The following is a 19,140-nucleotide window of genomic DNA, read 5'->3' on the forward strand; positions in this document are numbered from 1 at the left end:
CCAGATTATCTCTGGGGGTGGGGGGAGTGGGGAACAAGTGTAGAGGAGGGCAACCAAGATGATCAAGAGTCTGGAAACTAAGCCTTATGAGGAACAGTTGCAGGAGTTGGGTATGTTTAGCTTGGCAAATAGGACACTGAGAGGAGATATAATAGCCATCTTAAAATATCTGAAGGGCTGTCACATAGAAGAGGGACCAAGTTTGCTTTCTCCTGCTCTGGAGGGTGGGACTCAAACCAATGGCTTCAAGTTACAAGATCATGGGTAGGCAAACTAAGGGCCGTGGGCCAGTTCTGGCCCAATTGCCTTCTCATTCCGGCCCACGGATGGTCCGGGAATCAGCGTGTTTTTACATGAGTAGAATGTGTCCTTTTATTTAAAATGTATCTCTGGGTTATTTGTGGGGCATAGTTCTTTTTTTTTCAAAATATAGTCCAGCCCCCCACAAGGTCTGAGGGAAAGTGGACTGGCCCCCAGCTGAAAAATTTTGCTGACCCCTGGACTAGATGACCCTTGGGGTCCCTTCCAACTCTATGATACTATGATCCAGGAGCAGGCAGTCCTTGCAGTACCTTGTTCTCAAGCCACATTATAAAAGCTCTCAACGTTTTAAACACCAGCATGCTAAGAAAACATAAACAAACAAAAAACCCACTGGTTTATTTCATTTATTTGCTTCAACTATTGTGATCTTTAAGCTTAAGGGCCTAAAGAGTCTAAAGTGTAAAAACAAAACAAAACCCCAAAACACATAGAATTGTAGAGTTGGAAGGGACTCTTAAGATCACCTACTCCAACCCACCCCCACCCCCCCGCTATGCAGGAATATGCAGCTGTTCCATATGGGGATTGAACCTGCAGCCTTGACATTATCAGCACCACAGTCCAACCAACTGAGCTATGGAGGTGTAAGAGAATGAACTTGAATAAGGAATCCTTCTGCCCCAAAATGAACTTAAATCATATTCCTTTCAATCGACAGTTATGGGAGATACTTTCAGCTGTAATTCAGAGATTATTCAATGAACATCATTAATCAGAATTTGTTCAAGCAGTGGTACTAACAACCTGACTTGGGCCACATTCATACCATACAGTTAAAGCCCTATGATACCACTTCAAACAGCCCTGGCTTTCCCACAAATAACTATGAGGACTGTACTTTGCGAAGGGTGCAGAGAGATGTTATGACACCCCATTCCCCATGCAGAACTGCAATTTCCACAGCTCCCTCTGAAGAGGGATTGACTGTTAAACCACTCTAAGATTTGTAGGACTGGGAGGGGAGCCGTACTAACAACTCTCAGCTCCCCTCAACAAACTACAGCTCCCATAATTATTGGGGGGGACGTGACTGTTTAAAGTGGTATCGTGGTGCTTTAAATGCGTGGTGTGAACGTGGCCGTTGTATGAGGCAGCTATAATGGGTTGGCACTTACCTCGACTTTAAGTGCAGCACACCCGTTTAGGAATTCCTCGATGTTGCCAATGCAGTCGGCTTCTGTCCTGGGCTCCCGGCAAAACTAGAGAGAATTTTTTTTTTTTGCCAAAGGTTAGAAGAAGAAAAACATCACCTACAGCAACAGCAAGAAAGAGATTACAAGCTCCGTGGCGGCTCCTGTCAGAATAACCTGTTTTGTTCTCAGCAAAGCCAGGGAAGATGTTAGACCGCTTGTTGGCAATAAGGCAAGCTTGCTGCTGGATTGATTTTGCAGGAGAAGGTGGATTGCAGCGTGGGTGGCGGGCGGTAGGAGGGAGGGAGGGAGGGAGGCAAGCTGTCAGCCCAGGGAGAACAAACAGGCAACAGAGGGAGCGAACCAGAAAGCGACAAGCTCACACCCCTGCTCTGAACGCCAGAGGGTGACTCTGATGGCCCCTGAAGATCTCCCCTCCTCCTGCCATAGCGAGGAAGCCTATTCAGCATAAGGGAAAATCCCTTAAAAAAAGGGAGAACTTGGCAGCTATGCCTCCTGCCCAAATTGCAGCCAGATCCTTTCAGAAATGGGTGGACCAAGAGTGGGGGGGGGAGAGAACCAAGAAATAGTTGCGGGTTTAATTAGTAATTGGGGGAGGGGCAAACAAAGGCGCTCCCTCTGCAACTCTGGAAGACATGATTTGTGGGGCTGCCTTTCTTTCTCGAAATTTATGTGCCATGTTGTGACTTGAGGTTCGTGATTTCATCTATCTTGACATAATATGCTGGAGACGGTTAGCGACACTTCTTTATTAAAGCAAACAAGACTAAGCTCTGAGGAGAAGAAAGCTACTGTACATTTATAGGGAGGGGGGGACTACCTAGAAAAGGATACATTTTAGAGGGAACAATATCAGGCAATCACAGTGCTGCCTTTTGGAGGAAACCAATAAGACAGAGGATCCAAATACAGCAGCTTAAATGAACCAATAGTAGCTGTACCTTCTGGAACCAAAAGGCAGTTACTTTACCCTAATGCAAATACAGACAATAGTAATACAGATATACTGTAAAATCCTTTGACTCAATACACAGCATGCCACTTCATTGTTAACAGCAGCAAGACTTAAGGTGGTTTGCATAGAAGAATCAGTGGAATTATGAGGGGGAGAAATCATCCGTTTAAAACCTTCAAAAATAACTACCCTGTTTCTCATATTTTAAGACATACCCATAAAATAAGCCATAGCAGGATTTTTAAGCATTCAAGGAATATAAGCCATACCCCGAAAATAAGACATAGTGATAGGCGCAGCAGCAATGCCGGCCGCGGCAGAAGGAGGAGGAAAAAAATAAGACATCCCTTGAAAATAAGCCATAGTGTGTTTTTTTGAGGAAAAAATAAATATAAGACATGTCTTATAATATGAGAAACACGGTAAAACCAGCAATAACTTAAAACATGTGCCTGCATTCTGCAGGTCTGGCTAGGCTCGCCTAAACAAAAAATGTTCTTAGCAAGCACCAAAAGAGTACAGTGAAGGTGTTTGCCTGATGAATAAGCAGGGAGTCCCAAATGTGCAGGTGCTGCCACACTAAAATATCAATGGAAGGAGTGTTATGAGGCACCTATGCAGTGCCAGTTGTCTTTGAAGATGGCTTAGGCAATGCATATTTATTTATTTATTTATTTATTTGTATGTTGGTTCCCCCCCCCACAGTTTTCCCCCACCCCCATTATATCCACACAACAACCCTAAGAGGAAGGTTAAGGCAGGGGCAGACTTGGGTAATATGGTGCTCTGAGCGAGGGCAAAACTTGGCACTATCCCAAAATATTTTCCCAATGATTCCTTTTGGTTCTGTTGCTTTTTAAAATGGTTAATAATTATAGATTATTATGAATTATTTGCAGGAATATTAGCAAATAGATTGAAATTAATATTGAAAGACATCTTACATCAGGGGTCAGCAAACCTTTTCAGCAGGGGGCCGGTCCACTGTCCCTCAGACCTTTTTGGGGGCCGGACTATTTTTTTGGGGGGGGGCAAATGAACGAATTCCTATGCCCCATAAATAACCGAGAGATGCATTTAAAATAAAAGCACACATTCTGTTCATGTAAAAACACCAGGCAGGCCGCACAAATAACCCAGAGATGCATTTTAAATAAAAGGACACATTCTACTCATGTAAAAACATGCTGATTCCCGGACCGTTCACGGGCCGAATTGAAAAGGCAATTGGGCTGCATCCGGCCCCCGGGCCTTAGTTTGGGGACCCCCTGTCTTACATCATAATCAGGCAGGATTCCTGCCAAGCAGACATATAAAATCAAACATGAGGACAGTAATAGATTTGCTGGAATATTTAGAATTAAGACCAAGCAAAGGAGCGGCATTCATGCTAATTGATGCCGAAAAAGCATTTGACTACCTATCGGGGAAGTTTTCTATAGAAGATCTTAGAATTAATTCCATTAGGTGAAAATTATTGTGGAGCTATAAAGGCGGTCTATGAGAGTCAATATGCTTCTCTGATAAAAAATAATGACAAAACGGAGAGATTTTCAATAGAAAGGGGCAGTTTGAATCCCCGCGATGGGGTGAGCTCCCGTTGCTCGGTCCCAGCTCTTGCCAACCTAGCAGTTTGAAAGCACATCAAAATGCAAGTAGATAAATAGGAACCGCTATAGCGGGAAGGTAAACGGCATTTCCATGTGCTGCTCTGGTTTGCCAGAAGCGGCTTTGTCATGCTGGCCACATGATCCAGAAACTGTACGCAGGCTCCCTCGGCCAATAATGCGAGATGAGCGTGCAACCCCAGAGTCGGACACGACTGGACCTAATGGTCAGGGGTCCCTTTACCTTTACCTATGCCTGATGTCAGCTCCCAATGTGCTGGGTGACCACCCTTTCTGTTAACCCAGGTCTTAAAAAGTATTTCAACACTTTCCTTTTTTTTTTAGCTGCTGGTGTTGCTGTTTCCTAAAGCTGTTTAGTACATTGGTTTTGTACTTATTAGTTGTTGTTGTTGTTGTTGCTTCATTTGTCATGTTGCATGTTCCCCTGGGGGGAAGCAGGTTCGTCCTCAAATAGAAGACAATTGTGTTCCACTGTAGCACCTGCATTTGCCTCACTCTGCCCAATGGTAGGGCCAGCCCTGCAGGAGTGTTTTTCCAGTCCTACCTGTTGAGGACTGAACCTGGGACATTAGGACCATGCATTAGGACCGTGAGTATGCTGCTGAAGTAAAGAAGCACAATCCCCACAGCAAGGCTTTGGGCAGCAGCCTTGAGGCTGCAAAGGTATACATGGCGAAATCTCAGAAGCCACAGGCATTGCTTAATAATAGCTCCAGCACTTAGAGGGGTGGGGGATAGGGTTGTGTCCTGCAGCAGCCTGCAGACTGCCTGCCTGCCTGCCTGCCTGCCTTGTGCATGCACATACAAACACACACACTGCCACCCCAGGATTAATAGAAGCAGTAAAATGGTTTTCCGAGCCAGTGTGGCAGATAAAGAGGAAACCACACACATCCAGAATCCTGACTGTGCATGGCACCTGATTTAGGTTACCACAGTGTAGAATTTTTAATTATTATTACTTGCAGTTAATTTGATTTCTTACCCCACCCCCCTCAACCATGAGGCCTCGGGGCTGCTTGCAGCAATTTACAACTACAACATTAAATACAGTTTCAAACTAATTGTGCAATATAATTGGGCTTTCCTCTCAGCTAGGAACATAGGAAGTTGCCTGATACTGAACCAGACCTTTGGTCCACCCAGCTCAGTGTTGTCTACACTGGCTGGCAGCAGCTGTCCAGGTTTTTAGGCAGCAGACATTCCCAGCCCAGATGCCAAGGGTTGAACCTGGGGCTTTCTGCATGCAAAACAGATGCCATATTTCTGAGCTGCGTGTGTGTGTGCGCGCACACACACATACACACAGCCCTGCTCTTGAGCTTCCTTCCATCACAACAACAAAAATTGTCTAGGATGCTGATCAACCAACCACTACCTTGAATGTTTCTGTCCCACCCCAGACCCTCACATCCTTTTATGGGGCATTTCTCAAGTATAGAGGCCTGTCCTTGAGGTATACATTTAGCCAATCAGAGTGATTTTGCAGCTAAAAGGTTCCCTTTTTTAGAGAACAGGGAGGAACTTGGAAGGCAGCAGCCAAGGACAGGCTGGGTGCGTGAATATTTACTCTCTCATCTTGCTAACCGTCTTTTATTGCACTGCTATTTCCTCTTTCCTGCCAAGTTCTTTCCATTTTGTTTTTCCAAATATTGCTTTTTGGGCTGCGACCCACAGATCCTCCTGTTCAGCTGGAATGGGGGGGCTTATGAGGTTTTTAAACTCAAATGTTGCTTACACTGCTGCTATACGTGCTATTCTCCACCAAACTCCAATCTCACAGCCATCTGAACTGCTGCATTTCCAAACATTACAGCTGCTGAAAGACTTCACCTATGCCACATAGATGGTGTGTGTTTGACCTCTGCATGCTGCAGTTCTATAGAGAGCCAGTGTGGTGTAGTAGTTAAGAGTGGTAGACTCATAATCTGGTGAACCAGGTTCATGTCCCCACTCCTCCACATGCAGCTGATGGGTGACCTTGGGCTAGTCACACTTCTCTGAAGTCTCTCAGCCTCACTCACCTCACAGAGTTTGTTGTGGGAGAGGAAGGGAAAGGAAATTGTGAGCCGCTTTGAGACTCCTTAGGGTAGTGATAAAGCGGGATATCAAATCCAAACTCTTCTTCTTCTAGAAGATGTCCTTGACCCTCTGATATGCCAGTGACACAGATCACGTGCAAAAACTAAATAGCCTCCAACATTTCTTCAGTGAAAATAGGGACATCCTACCATACCTTCAAAGTGCAAGTAGATAAATAGGTACTGCTACAGCGGGAAGGTAAACAGCGTTTCCGTGTGCTGCTCTGGTTTGCCAGAAGCGGCTTTGTCATGCTGGTCACATGACCTGGAAGCTGTATGCTGCTCCCTCGGCCAATAATGCGAGATGAGCACCGCAACCCCAGAGTCGTCTGCGACTGGACCTAATGGTCAGGGGTCCCTTTACCATACCTTCCAACATTTCTCTAATGAAAATAGGGGTGTCCTACCATACCTTCCAATATATTTATCTGATGCAAATAGGGACTTCCTAAGGAAAAGCAGGACATTCCAGGATCAAATCAGAAACCAGGACGGCTTCTGTAAATCTGGGAGTGTCCCTGGAAAATGGGGACACTTGGAGGTCTGATAACACCCAGTGCCTACCTACCAACCGGAAACAGCTCATCTTTTCATACACATCAATCATCCTACCCAGTTGCCCTGGGAGGCCGAAGGAGATAAGCTGCAAAGCCAGGTGCTTTGCAAAAGAGCCTTGACATTCTACTCAGTTATATGACCTTATAGCTGGTGTAAACGGGAAAACAGGATATGCATTAAGAAAAATATATCTGAGTACCCACCCTGATCCACCCCTGCCTCTTGGATCCATTTCTGCAGCACTAGGTTCAGCAGGGAGACGGCTGCTATTAAATGGACCACAATCATTTCCTTTAAAAATGGGCTTGGGTACCCCTGACTGCAGCCCCAGCCATGACCCTTGTGACTTTTCAAATCAGTAAGCCCCACTGAATACAGTGGGAAGTATGTCCAAACAAACATGCACAGGGTCTCATGTTTTTAAGGGTGCTTGGGCTGCAGTCCTAAAGACACCCACCTACTGGAAAGTAGATCCCATTGAGTGGGATTGCTGTTGAGGATTGCACTGTTAAAATCACCATTGACTTGATTGCATCAGTTGCACAAGTGTTTTTAGGGCTGCACAGAATGACAAATGACTCGTAGAAGAGAATCCAGGTGTCTCTCTGTGTGCACAAGGCTCTTTGGGTCATTGGAAACCCTTAGAGCTATTGAGCCATATGGTTGCAAACATACTGGCAAGACAGAGCAGTGCAGTGAGATAATTTTAGGCTTTGGACTTAAGGAGGGCCTTATGGAGGGCTCCTTCTTGGATAGCAATGTGCATAACACCAAAAATTTGGCAAGCCACCAGTCCTGCTGCATGGAGGATTTGTTGTTGTTGTTTAGTCGTTTAGTCGTGTCCGACTCTTTGTGACCCCATGGACCATAGCACGCCAGGCACTCCTGTCTTGCACTGCCTCCCGCAGTTTGGTCAAACTCATGTTCGTAGCTTCGAGAACACTGTCCAACCATCTTGTCCTCTGTCGTCCCCTTCTCCTAGTGCCCTCAATCTTTCCCAACATCAGGGTCTTTTCCAAGGATTCTTCTCTTCTCATGAGGTGGCCAAAGTATTGGAGCCTCAGCTTCACGATCTGTCCTTCCAGGGAGCACTCAGGGCTGATTTCCTTAAGAATGGATAGGTTTGATCTTCTTGCAGTCCATGGGACTCTCAAGAGTCTCCTCCAGCACCATAATTCAAAAGCATCAATTCTTCGGCGATCAGCCTTCTTTATGGTCCAACTCTCACTTCCATACATCACTACTGGGAAAACCATAGCTTTAACTATACGGACCTTTGTCGGCAAGGTGATGTCTCTGCTTTTTAAGATGCTGTCTAGGTTTGTCATTGCTTTTCTCCCAAGAAGCAGGCGTCTTTTAATTTCGTGACTGCTGTCACCATCTGCAGTGATCAAGGAGCCCAAGAAAGTAAAATCTCTCACTGCCTCCATTTCTTCCCCTTCTATTTGCCAGGAGGTGATGGGACCAGTGGCCATGATCTTGGAGGATACTTTCTGCTTATTCTGCAGAAGAGGAACCTCAACGACTCCACTCCAAAGTCTTGCCCTGGCAGTGCCACTGCAAGGCATAGGCAGCTGCCTTTTACCAGGCCAGGAATTTGCCCATCACATCACTTGCTACCACATCAAGACCTCCTGCATGCAAAGCATCAGTTTTGTCATAGAGCCACCAATTGGTATTGCTTTTCTTTGCACATGCAAGTGGATCAGGCCATGCATTACATCCACAATCAATGCATGGTGATCTATGGAGGGATCTGTCTCTGCAACTGCTCAGCCAATACAGCATAAGACTCTCAAGGTCATGGTTTTGAGCCCCGTGTTGGGCGCAGGGTTGTGGAGTAGATTAGATAGCCCTCACGATCCCTTCCAACCATTCTATGATTCTTTAAGGTGATTTCAGTAAATATGCACAACTTCTCAGTGTGCCATTCAAAGAGATAATAATGTGGCTGTGTATTTTGTTGATTATTGCTTCTTACATGTTATGAAAAGAAGTTAATAATATACATTGGGGGGGGGGGTCCTCTGCCATAGAGCAATAGTCCCTATCTGGACAACCCAAAGCATGACCTCCATGGAAAGTTTTGGGTGCCTGGACAGATTCATATGGAGGTAAGCAGCTCTTCGGATATCCTGGTCTATAAAGGTAAAGGGACCCCTGACCATTAGGTCCAGTTGTGGACGACTCTGGGGTTGAAGCACTCATCTCGCTTCACTGGCCGAGGGAGCTGGCGTACAGCTTCCAGATCATGTGGCCAGCATGACCAAGCCGCTTCTGGCGAACCAGAGCAGCACACGGAAATGCCGTTTACCTTCCTGCTGTATTTATCTACTTGCACCTACTTATTTATCTACTTGCACTTTGACATGCTTTCGAACTCAGGGCAGTCTTGAGCAGGTCGCGCGCCCTGGTGCTGAGGGGCGGAGATCGCTCCGGCGCCCCCGCCCTCACAGGGCGCAGCATGGTTGCCGCGTGGCGCCCTGCCTACCGGCCCGGCGCCCTGGCACACGGCGCCACCGGGGGTCTACCTAGAGCCGGCCCTGTTCGAAATGCTAGGTTGGCAGGAGCTGGGACCGAGCAACGGGAGCTGGAAGCAATCAATACGGATCAATAACTTAGGAAGCTTCAAGACCAGAGGTCCACCTGCCTCAATATTGTCTCCACCAGCAGTGGGAACCTCCAGCCATGAGCCGTGTTTGGTCCAGTAGGAGTCCCAATTTGCTCTGGGAGCCTGTTCTCCCATCTCCATCTGGGCCACGCACAGCTAGGAACAGTGAATAAATCTTAATTCAGTTCACGTCTAAAGGTGAACCTACCTAAGTTGCACTTTCTGAAATGAAAACCCAACCATGTGTACACGTTGCACATAGTGGTGTAAAGTAGGCTTCAGAATTTCATGCATTTTTATTTCATGTGTTTATATTTTATAATACAAAAAAAAAAATGCATTATATTTTGATCCGCAAAAGTGTGTATATTAGGACAAAACCACAGTACAATGCTGGCAGATTTCCAGGAGGACTTCAAAAGGATCTTACCATTGCAAACAGATATGGAAATGTGGAGAACTGAACTCAAGAATGGAAGAAGGATCAATCGACAGAACCTGGATTTGACAAGATTTGCCCAAGCCCTATATCTCGTCATCATATGTAATTTCAGGTATGAGGGCTGGTAGAGATATGACTGCAAAAGTACAGCCAGGAACCTTAAAGTGCCCTTTACATGTCTAGCTGGGGCTAGTTTATAGAATCACAGAATTTTAGAGTGGAAAGGATCCCAAGGGTCCCATAGTCTAAACGCATGCAATGTAGGAATCCAAACTCAACTTCTGCTTTAAAATCTCCACTGAAGGAGAGTCTATCAGCTCTTGTGGGTTCTACTGTCTAATGACTCTTTTTCCCCCTGTTTCCTTTTCTTTATTTCTGTTCATTGTTGGCTTAGGGCAGTGATGGGCAACCTTTTGAGCTTGGTGTGTCAAAATTCACCTAAAAACCGAGTATAACTCGGGTGGTGTGTCACTTTGAGGGGAAAAAACATAATTTCACAATATTTATAGTTTAAATAACAAAAATGTATAATTGTAATATATAAGTGTATTTAATAAACCAAAAACTAATTATTTAACCTAACCTAACCAAAAACCCCATATTTATCACAAAATGCCCAGAGTTGTTGAGCTTTTTGGGGGGAGCTGCTGACCAAAGTTTTGGAGGTTTTTTGGGGGGGGTGCAAAAGTTGCTTTGCTTTTTTGGGGGGGTGCCCCAAAGTTGCTGTGCTTTTTGGGGGGGAAAGAGAACAGAAATAAATGACGAATAATACCTTCACTGGAACTACCGTAACATGCAGCACCAACATAGTCTGCCAAAGCGCCAAAAAAACCCAGCACAGAACGGGTTAAAAAACAAACGCTGTTACACCCAATCATTGGCAGACTATGATTGGGTGTAACAGCGTTCGTTTTTTAAGCACCAGAAAAAACAGCACAGAAAGGGTTAAAAACCAATCTCTGGCTACCAGCAACAACAACAAAAACAAAGGATCCGGGTCATGGGCGTACCCAGGATCAAAACTAGGGGGGGCAAGGGGAGGGGCCAAGGCACGGAAGGGGAGGGGCCACAAAGTGGGCGGGAACGGCGAACTCGCGCTCCGCCGGGCTGTGCCCCTCCCTAGAAGCAGGGCTGGTGGGCGGAGGCGGAGCCCAGCCCAGCGGAGCGCGAGTTCAGCGTTCCTGCCCGCCGCGCCGCGCTCTCTGGTTCCCCGCCGCGCTTGGCCTTGCCAGAGGGCGCGACGGGGAGCTGGAGGGAGGGCGCAGCGCGGCGGGTGGGAACGGCGAACTCGCGCTCCGCCGGGCTGTGCCCCTCCCTAGCAGCAGGGCTGGTGGGCGGAGGCGGAGCCCAGCCCAGCGGAGCGCGAGTTCGGCGTTCCCGCCCACCGTGCCGCGCTCCCTGGTTCCCCGCCGCGCTTGGCCTTGCCTGAGGGCGCGCCGGGGAGCTGGAGGGAGGGTGCGGCGCGGTGCGGCGGGAATGGCGAACTCGCGCTCCGCCGGGCTGTGCTCCGCCTCTGCCCACCAGCTCTGCTTCTAGAGTAGGGCAGCTGCCCTAACTTGCCGCATGGTGGGTACGCCCTTGATCCGGGTTTTAACAGCGGAGACAAGCTGTAGTGTGAGGAGGAAAACAACAACAGCGCAAATGGGCCGATGGAGCGCGTGCCAGCAGTGAGGGTTCTGCGTGTCACGTCTGACACGCGTGTCATAGGTTCGCCATCACTGGCTTAGGGGATGGGACACAGTACGGACGCACATCTTACATACAACACAAGCCACAGGGTAAAGACTCCGAATCGGCTGAAGCGAGAGGCAAGAGACCCCGTCCTCAGCAAGGCAGCAACTAGACACTGATCAGAATAAAAACAGGCCTCTGTCTAGCTTACAGGGAGAAGAGCAAGGCAGGAAGCCCTGTCCAGGCCCAAACAGAGGGTGAGCCATATGGGCCATTTGGCCCGGGCCTCCGATTCCAAAGGGGGCCTCGGTCAGGCTCACTTGCCTTTTCTCAGCCTATTGTACCGCAGCTTTCTTTCTTGTTTAGCTCCTGAACCCCAAAGACAAAGGCACAGGGCAGACTCACGTAAACAAAGGCACAAGGCAGACTCATGTAAACAAATCCAAAAATCCCTTGCAGAATCCCAAAAAAATTCCACTCCCCCCACCACCACAGGGTAGGTGGGCTTACCTGGCTGGTTGCCATCCATCTTTCTATAGCTGGGGGTGGGGCAAAGGTTGGTGAAGGGCTTTTCGGCCCAAGCTCATCTTTGTTTTCTTAGCAGCTATACTGCTCTTGTTCTTCGTTAGGTAAGTGTTTCTTACCTAATTCTGGGGCTGGGATGCGACCTGCTGGGCATCCTGAGGATGCCGGGGGCTGGTTCCTTGGAGGCCGATTGCAGAGCCTCCACAAGCCCAGGGGAGGTTGGGGCTTGCCTCTGGGAGGCTGCAAGGCTTCGGAGGCCCATCGCGGCCTACAGGCCCATTGTGGAGCCTCTGCAGGTCCGGTGGAGGTCGGGGCTTGCCTCTGGGAGGCTGCAAGGCTTCGGGGGTCGATTGCGGCCTATAGGCCCAGCGTGGAGCCTCCGCAAGCCCGGCAGAGGTCAGGGCTTGGCTTCGGAAGGCAGCAAGGCCTCAGAAAGCTCGGGAAACTCACTTCCAGGTTGAAATCCCAAAGAGCAAGCTGCTATGATCTGGCCGTGCAAATGGTAACACAAGACAGGGCTTAAATGACTCTAGATCATGGGTAGGCAAACTAAGGCCCGGGGGCCAGATCCGGCCCAATCGCCTTAAATAAAATATATCCTTTTATTTCAAATGCATCTCTGCGTTATTTGTGGGGCATAGGAATTCATTCATTCCCCCCAAAATATATATATATATAGTCCGCCCCCCCCATAAGGTCTGAGGGACAAATTTCCCTTCCCCCCCCCCGATACAAATTTCAAACTTATTTCTCTGTCACCGAAAGAAATTGCCGATCAAATACTAAACTAAACTTGAATTTGGAAAAAAATTTTCCAAACCTTCTAATTGCGTTACACATTTTCCTATCATTACCAGCTACAGTGGCCTCCAATGAGAGAAGTTTCAATATATTAAAACGGATTAAGTCTTTCTGTCGATCAACAATGGCTCAAGAACGCCTAAATGGTTTAGCAATGATAAACATAAACCACGATAAGGCAAAGTTGCTAGATTTTTCTTGTGTAATTCAAGAATTCGCAGAAAAGAAAGCTAGTAAAGCATTTTTAAATGCAAATACTTAAAACAATCCTTTCCCCTATGTATTTTTTAAAAGCACTGTGTTTTGTTTTGCTTTTGTATTCCATCATCCAATGTTTATTAGGGGGGAAACCTTTAGTCCATAAAAAACAAGGCCCTTTCTTTCACAACCCCACCCACTCCCCAGCGCTTGATTGTGATGCTGCAGCATTCTGCAATAACTGCAGCTTCCAGTTCAAAAGGCACCCTCCCAATATCACTCGGTCCTGAAGATGGGGTTGGAACCGCTGCCCCCAATTCACATTTGCTGGAGCCTGTCCAGGAGGATACCATGGTTAACGGCATCAAATGCCAACGAGATAACACTCTGCAAAGGCCATCCATCAGGACAACCAAAGCAGACTAAGTTCTGTGGCCAGGACTGAACAGCAGATTGGAACTCAAGACTATGCTTCCTCCATAGTCACATCCTTCTTGGCATTGCGCTCTTCCACGCTTGCCTCAAATTTGCTGAGTATGTGCTGGCAAACACCCATGAGATTCTCCAGCCCCTTCTGGAACATATCAACAGCCGGTAGGCCTCTTTTGGTCTGGATGCGGAGGTTTATTTTTCTTTCAGAAGGGTGGGTGATGCTATATCCACAGAACTATATCTATATAGCTATATCTTCAGGGTTTTTCATGATCATGTTCAAAGGAGTTGCCAAGGGTGTGGTCCTCATTGCGGAGCACAAACGTAAAACAGTTCTTATCTGTCCCATCTGCCCGTACCATCTGCAGCACTCGCGGCTTCTTCCCGTCCTCTTTATCCCCCATCTTCTTCCTCGCAAGGCTGCCAAGCGCAGAGGACCTAAAAAGCACTGTTGTATATCTATATTTTCCGTTTTGTATTTATATGAAGATACGGTTCAAGCCTTGAAATAAAATTATTTGTCAGCATAACTTTTGTAAAAATTATTTATATACTTACTTATTTATAAGACTTCAGTGATCCCCGGGGTGGGGAAGGGGGGGCACATTATCTACCTGGCCCGGGCCTCTGCCTGGCTCTGCAAGGGCCTGGCCCTGGCCCTCCAGCACAGTGACTGTATAAGCCTGAGACTGAGCTGCAGACAAGTAAAAGAGGAAGTTTCAAAAATAAATCTTAAGGCTGCTCAGTGCTGAACTTGAGAGTGAACATTAAGAGAAAAGTAATGAAACAGAGGTTGTATCCAGTTCAGACGGGATTTTATTTTATTTTTTATATTTGGAAAATATACCGGTAAGACAAGGACAACAACAATACCACTTCCTGCCTGCCACAATTATGGAGGCGGAGAGCACCAACAGGTTGGAAGAGAAGGTTCTGGACTGTGAGAAGAATGCTACACAGTGGGACTTGATTTTGACAACAATTTTGGAAATGACAGAGGAGATCCGTAACTGAGAGAGGGGGAGAAGGAAGCAGGAGGGGGGCAGAAAGAGAATGAGATTGAAAATAAAATGTTGGGAATACAGCGGGGGGGGGTTGAGCAAAATTTAGGTTGGGACAGAGCAAAATTTAGGTGGGGTGAAAAGGAATTGAGGTAATTTTTACAGGTTGATAAAACACGGTTTGAACTCGGAAAGCATCAAGGCTGAAATCTCTGGAGACACTGGGGTAGATTTAGTTTCGAGGGTGGGAATAAAAAGGGGGGGAAAGATTTTGAAAATTAATCTTGAATATTTTTGGGTAAAAGGGTAGAGAATGTTGGGTAATAAAGGTAAAGAGCATGAAGGGTAAATGGTTAAAAAGAAGTTACAAATTGGAAGAAAGAATGTAATTTTAGATTTGGAAACTGCAATAATTAGTGAACAATAAGGAACTCAAGAAGGGGGAATGAGGAAGTCCGAAATGCTTAGATTAGAAATTGAAAAATATGATTATGTCTTTTTACTATTTTTGTGGGTTTTTTCTTTCTATTTTTTCTTCAGTCTTCTATACAAAATGAATAAGGATATGAATAAGATATGAAATGGGAGTTAAGATGTAATTTTTTGATGTCTAGCTAAGAGTGGAAATGGTATGAGTTAATTATTAAAGAACGGTAAGAAGGGGAAGTGAAGAAGTTTGAAGAAACAAGATGTGATGATATTGTTCTGTATTTTTGTATTATTATTTTTGTTTAAATTTTTCTCTTTTTTCCTTTTTCTTTTTTTCCTATATGTGAAAATCAATAAAAATTATTTTTTTAAAAAAAACAGGCCTCTGCCTAGCTTACAGGGACAAGAGCAAGGCAGGAAGCCCTGTCCCTCGAGCACAGGGGGAAGTGAACAACGGCCTGCCTGCACAAAGGATCCAGCTAACCGAGAAATGCCTTGGCAACCATTGTGTTTAGCAGCAGTGTGGGACAATTAACAGCAAAGTATGGGAGCAGGGACTTGAAGGGGAGTTCGTGTAACCCCAGTGCAGAGGGTGGGCACAGGTTTCTACAGTGCCAAATCTGCCTGCGATGAACTTTGAATGCCAAGCAGCAGCTTTCAGTGTTTTGCGTTGATGATGTCTATGAATTCGGGTTTGAGGGAAGCCCCGCCAACGAGGAAGCCATCCACGTCATGCTGAGAGGCCAGTTTAATGACTCTTACTGTCAGATAGTTCTTCCTGAATCTTTTGTAACTTGAATCCATTGGTTTGGGTCAGGAGAAAGCAAGCTTGCTCGAACTTCCATGTGACAGCCCTTTAGATATTTGAATATGGCTATCTTATCTCCCCTCTCTCTTTTCCAGGCTAAACATACCAATTTCCCCCAACTGCTCCTCATAAAGCTTGATTTCCAGACTCTTGTTCATCTTGGTCACCCTCCTCTGCCCATTTTCCAGCTTGTCAAGATTTCAGGTGTGGTCTGACCAATGCAGAATAGAGCAGTATCTTGATCTGGATGCTATACTCATGTTGATGCAGCCTAGAACTGCATTAGCTTTTTTTGCTGCTGCATCACTCTTGACTCATGAGAAGCTTGTGGTTTATTAAGACCCCCAGCTCCTTTACACATGTACTACTTGAAAGCCAGGTGATCCGCTTCTTACATTTGTGCAACTGGTTCTTCCTGCCTAAGCAATGCCGGATTACCAAATGGGCAGAATAGACACTGGCCGATGAGCCCCATGCCTTTTAGGAGCCCTGTAACAATGGATCAAAATAATATTGATTTGATCTTGAAAGAAAATTACAATCAAGCTTTCTTAGTTCAATGTTATGCCAACAAGAGGGGGACCCCCAAGATTTCGACTGCCTAGGGCAGGCATCCTCAAACTGCGGCCCTCCAGATGTTTTGGCCTACAACTCCCATGATCCCTAGCTAACAGGACCAGTGGTCAGGGAAGATGGGAATTGTAGTCCAAAACACCTGGAGGGCCGAAGTTTGGGGATGCCTGGCCTAGGGTTTAATCCAACACCTTACCAAAGTGCAGAACCTTACATTTGCCCCTACTGAAATCCTCTCAGAAGCCAATTTCCTTCCATAGCAGGGTTCACAGCTGTGTCCAATCAGTGGATCTTGGGGAGGTCTCAATTGCATTTGGGATCCCTCAGCCTAGTCAGTCAGAGGCCACAGAACCATAGCTGCCAAGTTCTCCCTTTTTTTAAGGGAAATTCCATTATGCTGAATAGGCTTCCTCGCGAGAAAAGGGAAAACTTGGCAGCTATGCACAGAACTAGGAAAGCCATCTCTGCCAGAGGCCCCAGAAAGCTACTGGTCGAGGAAATGTGACCAGTTATAAAGCAGATGCTTATGTCTTCTAATTCTCATATCACCACCTGCCATGAAATCAATAGACAGCAATAGGCAAACCACTGTTCTCTCAGCTGCATTACTGGGCCTACTGGCCCCCTCCTTTCTGCAATTTGGAGATAACAACACCACCACCAGCCTACTCTACAGGGCTATTGCAAAGTTTCATAATTGCTGTTATGACAAGCATTTTATTCTTTTTTATACCAATACACCTTAGTCACCCTGTGGCTGATTCTGACAGCAGCTTTAACCCAGTTGACAAAGCATTGGCTGCTTCTATGTAGCCTTAGTGTAGCAGGCCTGTTGTTCCTCCCATACTAGCAGAGTAACGCAACCACTGCATGTCAGGACCGTTCTTATTATCATCAACTTTCTTTTCTTCTTGCAAATATTAAAGTTTGTTGGAAAGAACCAGGGATTCAGATTTAAAGCAATGGCCACATCCTTGCAGCAGGGCATTGGAAAATATGTAGGACAGCGGGTCCCCAAACTAAAACTAAGGCCCGAGGGCCGGATGCAGCCCAATCACCTTCTAAATCCAGCCCGCAGACGGCCTGGGAATCAGCATGTTTTTACATGAGTAGAATGTGTCCTTTTATTTAAAATGCATCTCTGGGTTATTTGTGGGGCATAGGAATTCATTCCCCCCCAAAAAAAAATATAGTCCGGTCCCCCACAAGTTCTGAGGGACAGTGGACCGGCCCCCTGCTGAAAAAGTTTGCTGACCCCTGATATAGGATCACTCCCGAATGGTACCTCTCCTAAAAAGCCCGGAATAAAGGCTTTCGTCAGTGGGCAGGTGAACAACTTTCATGGTCTTACCTTTGCTACAGATCCTGGAAGAAGGCGGAGAAGCAGTTTGCACAGAACAACCCCATCTTTCAGAGATGCTTTCAGGAACTGCACAGGGTCGCCAATAATCATTTTGGGAGAATTTAAAGCCCCCAGAGAAATCAGCCAGGTTACGATTTGCTCTTCTGGATTCATGGTTGAATATTTAGTGTCTTCAGCTTTGCAGATCTTGCATGCAACGATGCCTAACCCACATCCGTGACTGTATCTTCCTGCTTCTTCTGGAGTGAGCAGAGCAGCAGTAGAGGTTACTTACTGCCCTGCACTTAAAGCCACAAACGGGCTGATGGGGGGGGGGGAGAATTACCAGAAACAGACTTTCCTCTGACTGGTGGGATGGGTTTGTGTGCATTTGCATGATGGTTTCTGGTCTTCTGCAATCATTTCTGAAGAAGTAGGAAGGGGAAGAGCTTTTGTGACGGATGTTTTGCTGTAAGAATAGAGGTGCCCTTATCCTGTATCTCTCAAATGTTTACTTTGCACACAGCCTAACATAAAACAGAGACCTTGACTACTCTGGCAGCAGAATGACCCAGTAGAAGGGATCATGGGAGATGCTCTTTTTGAGTATTCCCCTGTGCAAAAATAATAAAAAGCTCACCAGCAAGCAAGTTAAGCCCAGCCTGAGCCTTGCTGCACTAGCTTTTTACATGCAGGAATCAATTAAAAATGTGCCCCCCCCTTCTGCAGTCCTGAGGTGATACAGGTAAGTCTACCTCAGTCCCTGTCACTTCATTCTCACTGTTCTGCTCAGCAGCTAGACCTGCACATGAAATGTTAAAGAAGTGTTAGCTATAACTTTCAAGACAGCAGCCATCTTTTAAGAAACTATATTTAAGGCAGCTGTAATTCTGTTTAAGTTTGAAATAAAGTAGGTTTTTTAGGCATCAGCTCACAAAACACACACACAAAAAATAAATTTAGTCAACACATCCCCTCCTGCTGTATACTCCCTAAAATTGTAATGTGTGGACACAGGAAACTTCTATCAGACAGCTTTGGTTCGAACTCACTCTTGACTGCATTTGAGGGCAAACTCAGCAGATATTCCTTTGCGTAAGCCACCACACATGCAGGTTAGTGGTTTGTTGTTGAACTCCACCTCCCATGACAGGTTACAGCTGCTAACATGGCCAATCACTACGTAGGGATGGTAGTCCAGCAACATTTGGAGGCTGAGATTCCTTACCCAGTGTGTAAAGAATGCATCTGCCTGTGTACATTCACACAATGCAAAAATATGTGTATCTAATCCCAATTTAAAGGGGAACTCAGCCCCAGACCAAATACAGTGGACGCTCGGGTTGTGAGCGTGATCCGTGCAGGAGGCACGTTCACAACCCGCAGTGCTGTGCCTGCGCGGGTCGTGATTCGGTGCTTCTGCACATGCGCAAAGTGCGATTTAGTGCTTCTGCGCCAAAACCCAGAAGGAACCCGTTCCGGTACTTCCAGGTTTGGCACGGTGCGCAACCCAAAAATGCACAACCTGAAGCGTCTGTAACCCGAGGTATGACTGTATGCTGGGCAAGGTTGAAAAATGAACGCAGATAATTGCCATTTAGATCCACTCT

At 46.4% G+C, this 19,140-nt stretch overlaps 1 protein-coding gene and 1 pseudogene across 4 annotated transcripts in view; both read right to left on the reverse strand.

Moving 5' to 3' along the window:
• The window catches only part of ARHGEF6 (Rac/Cdc42 guanine nucleotide exchange factor 6), a 143,213-nt gene extending 125,400 nt beyond the window's left edge, over window positions 1-17,813 (reverse strand). The window contains exons 1-2 of one of the 4 annotated variants that reach the window (XR_015948742.1): window positions 17,540-17,813; window positions 1,440-1,523 (exon numbers count right to left, since the gene is read on the reverse strand). Coding sequence is in view for 1 of the 4 variants with exons in the window: in XM_088665144.1 (XP_088521270.1) it covers window positions 1,440-1,523; window positions 17,540-17,704 (249 nt within the window). In the remaining 3 variants the exon portion in view is untranslated. Of the gene's footprint in view, window positions 1-1,439; window positions 1,524-1,631; window positions 1,649-17,539 lie in introns of those variants that run through there. The other 3 variants (XR_015948741.1, XR_015948744.1, XM_088665144.1) reach the window with 3 other exon arrangements.
• On the reverse strand, window positions 13,168-14,327 carry LOC148686508 (DNA-directed RNA polymerases I and III subunit RPAC2 pseudogene; annotated as a pseudogene).
• Window positions 17,814-19,140: the final 1,327 nt, after the last annotated feature.

The sequence above is a fragment of the Zootoca vivipara genome, chromosome Z2 (assembly GCF_965207765.1).
Source record: "Zootoca vivipara chromosome Z2, rZooViv2.hap1.1, whole genome shotgun sequence".
Taxonomy (NCBI): domain Eukaryota; kingdom Metazoa; phylum Chordata; class Lepidosauria; order Squamata; family Lacertidae; genus Zootoca; species Zootoca vivipara.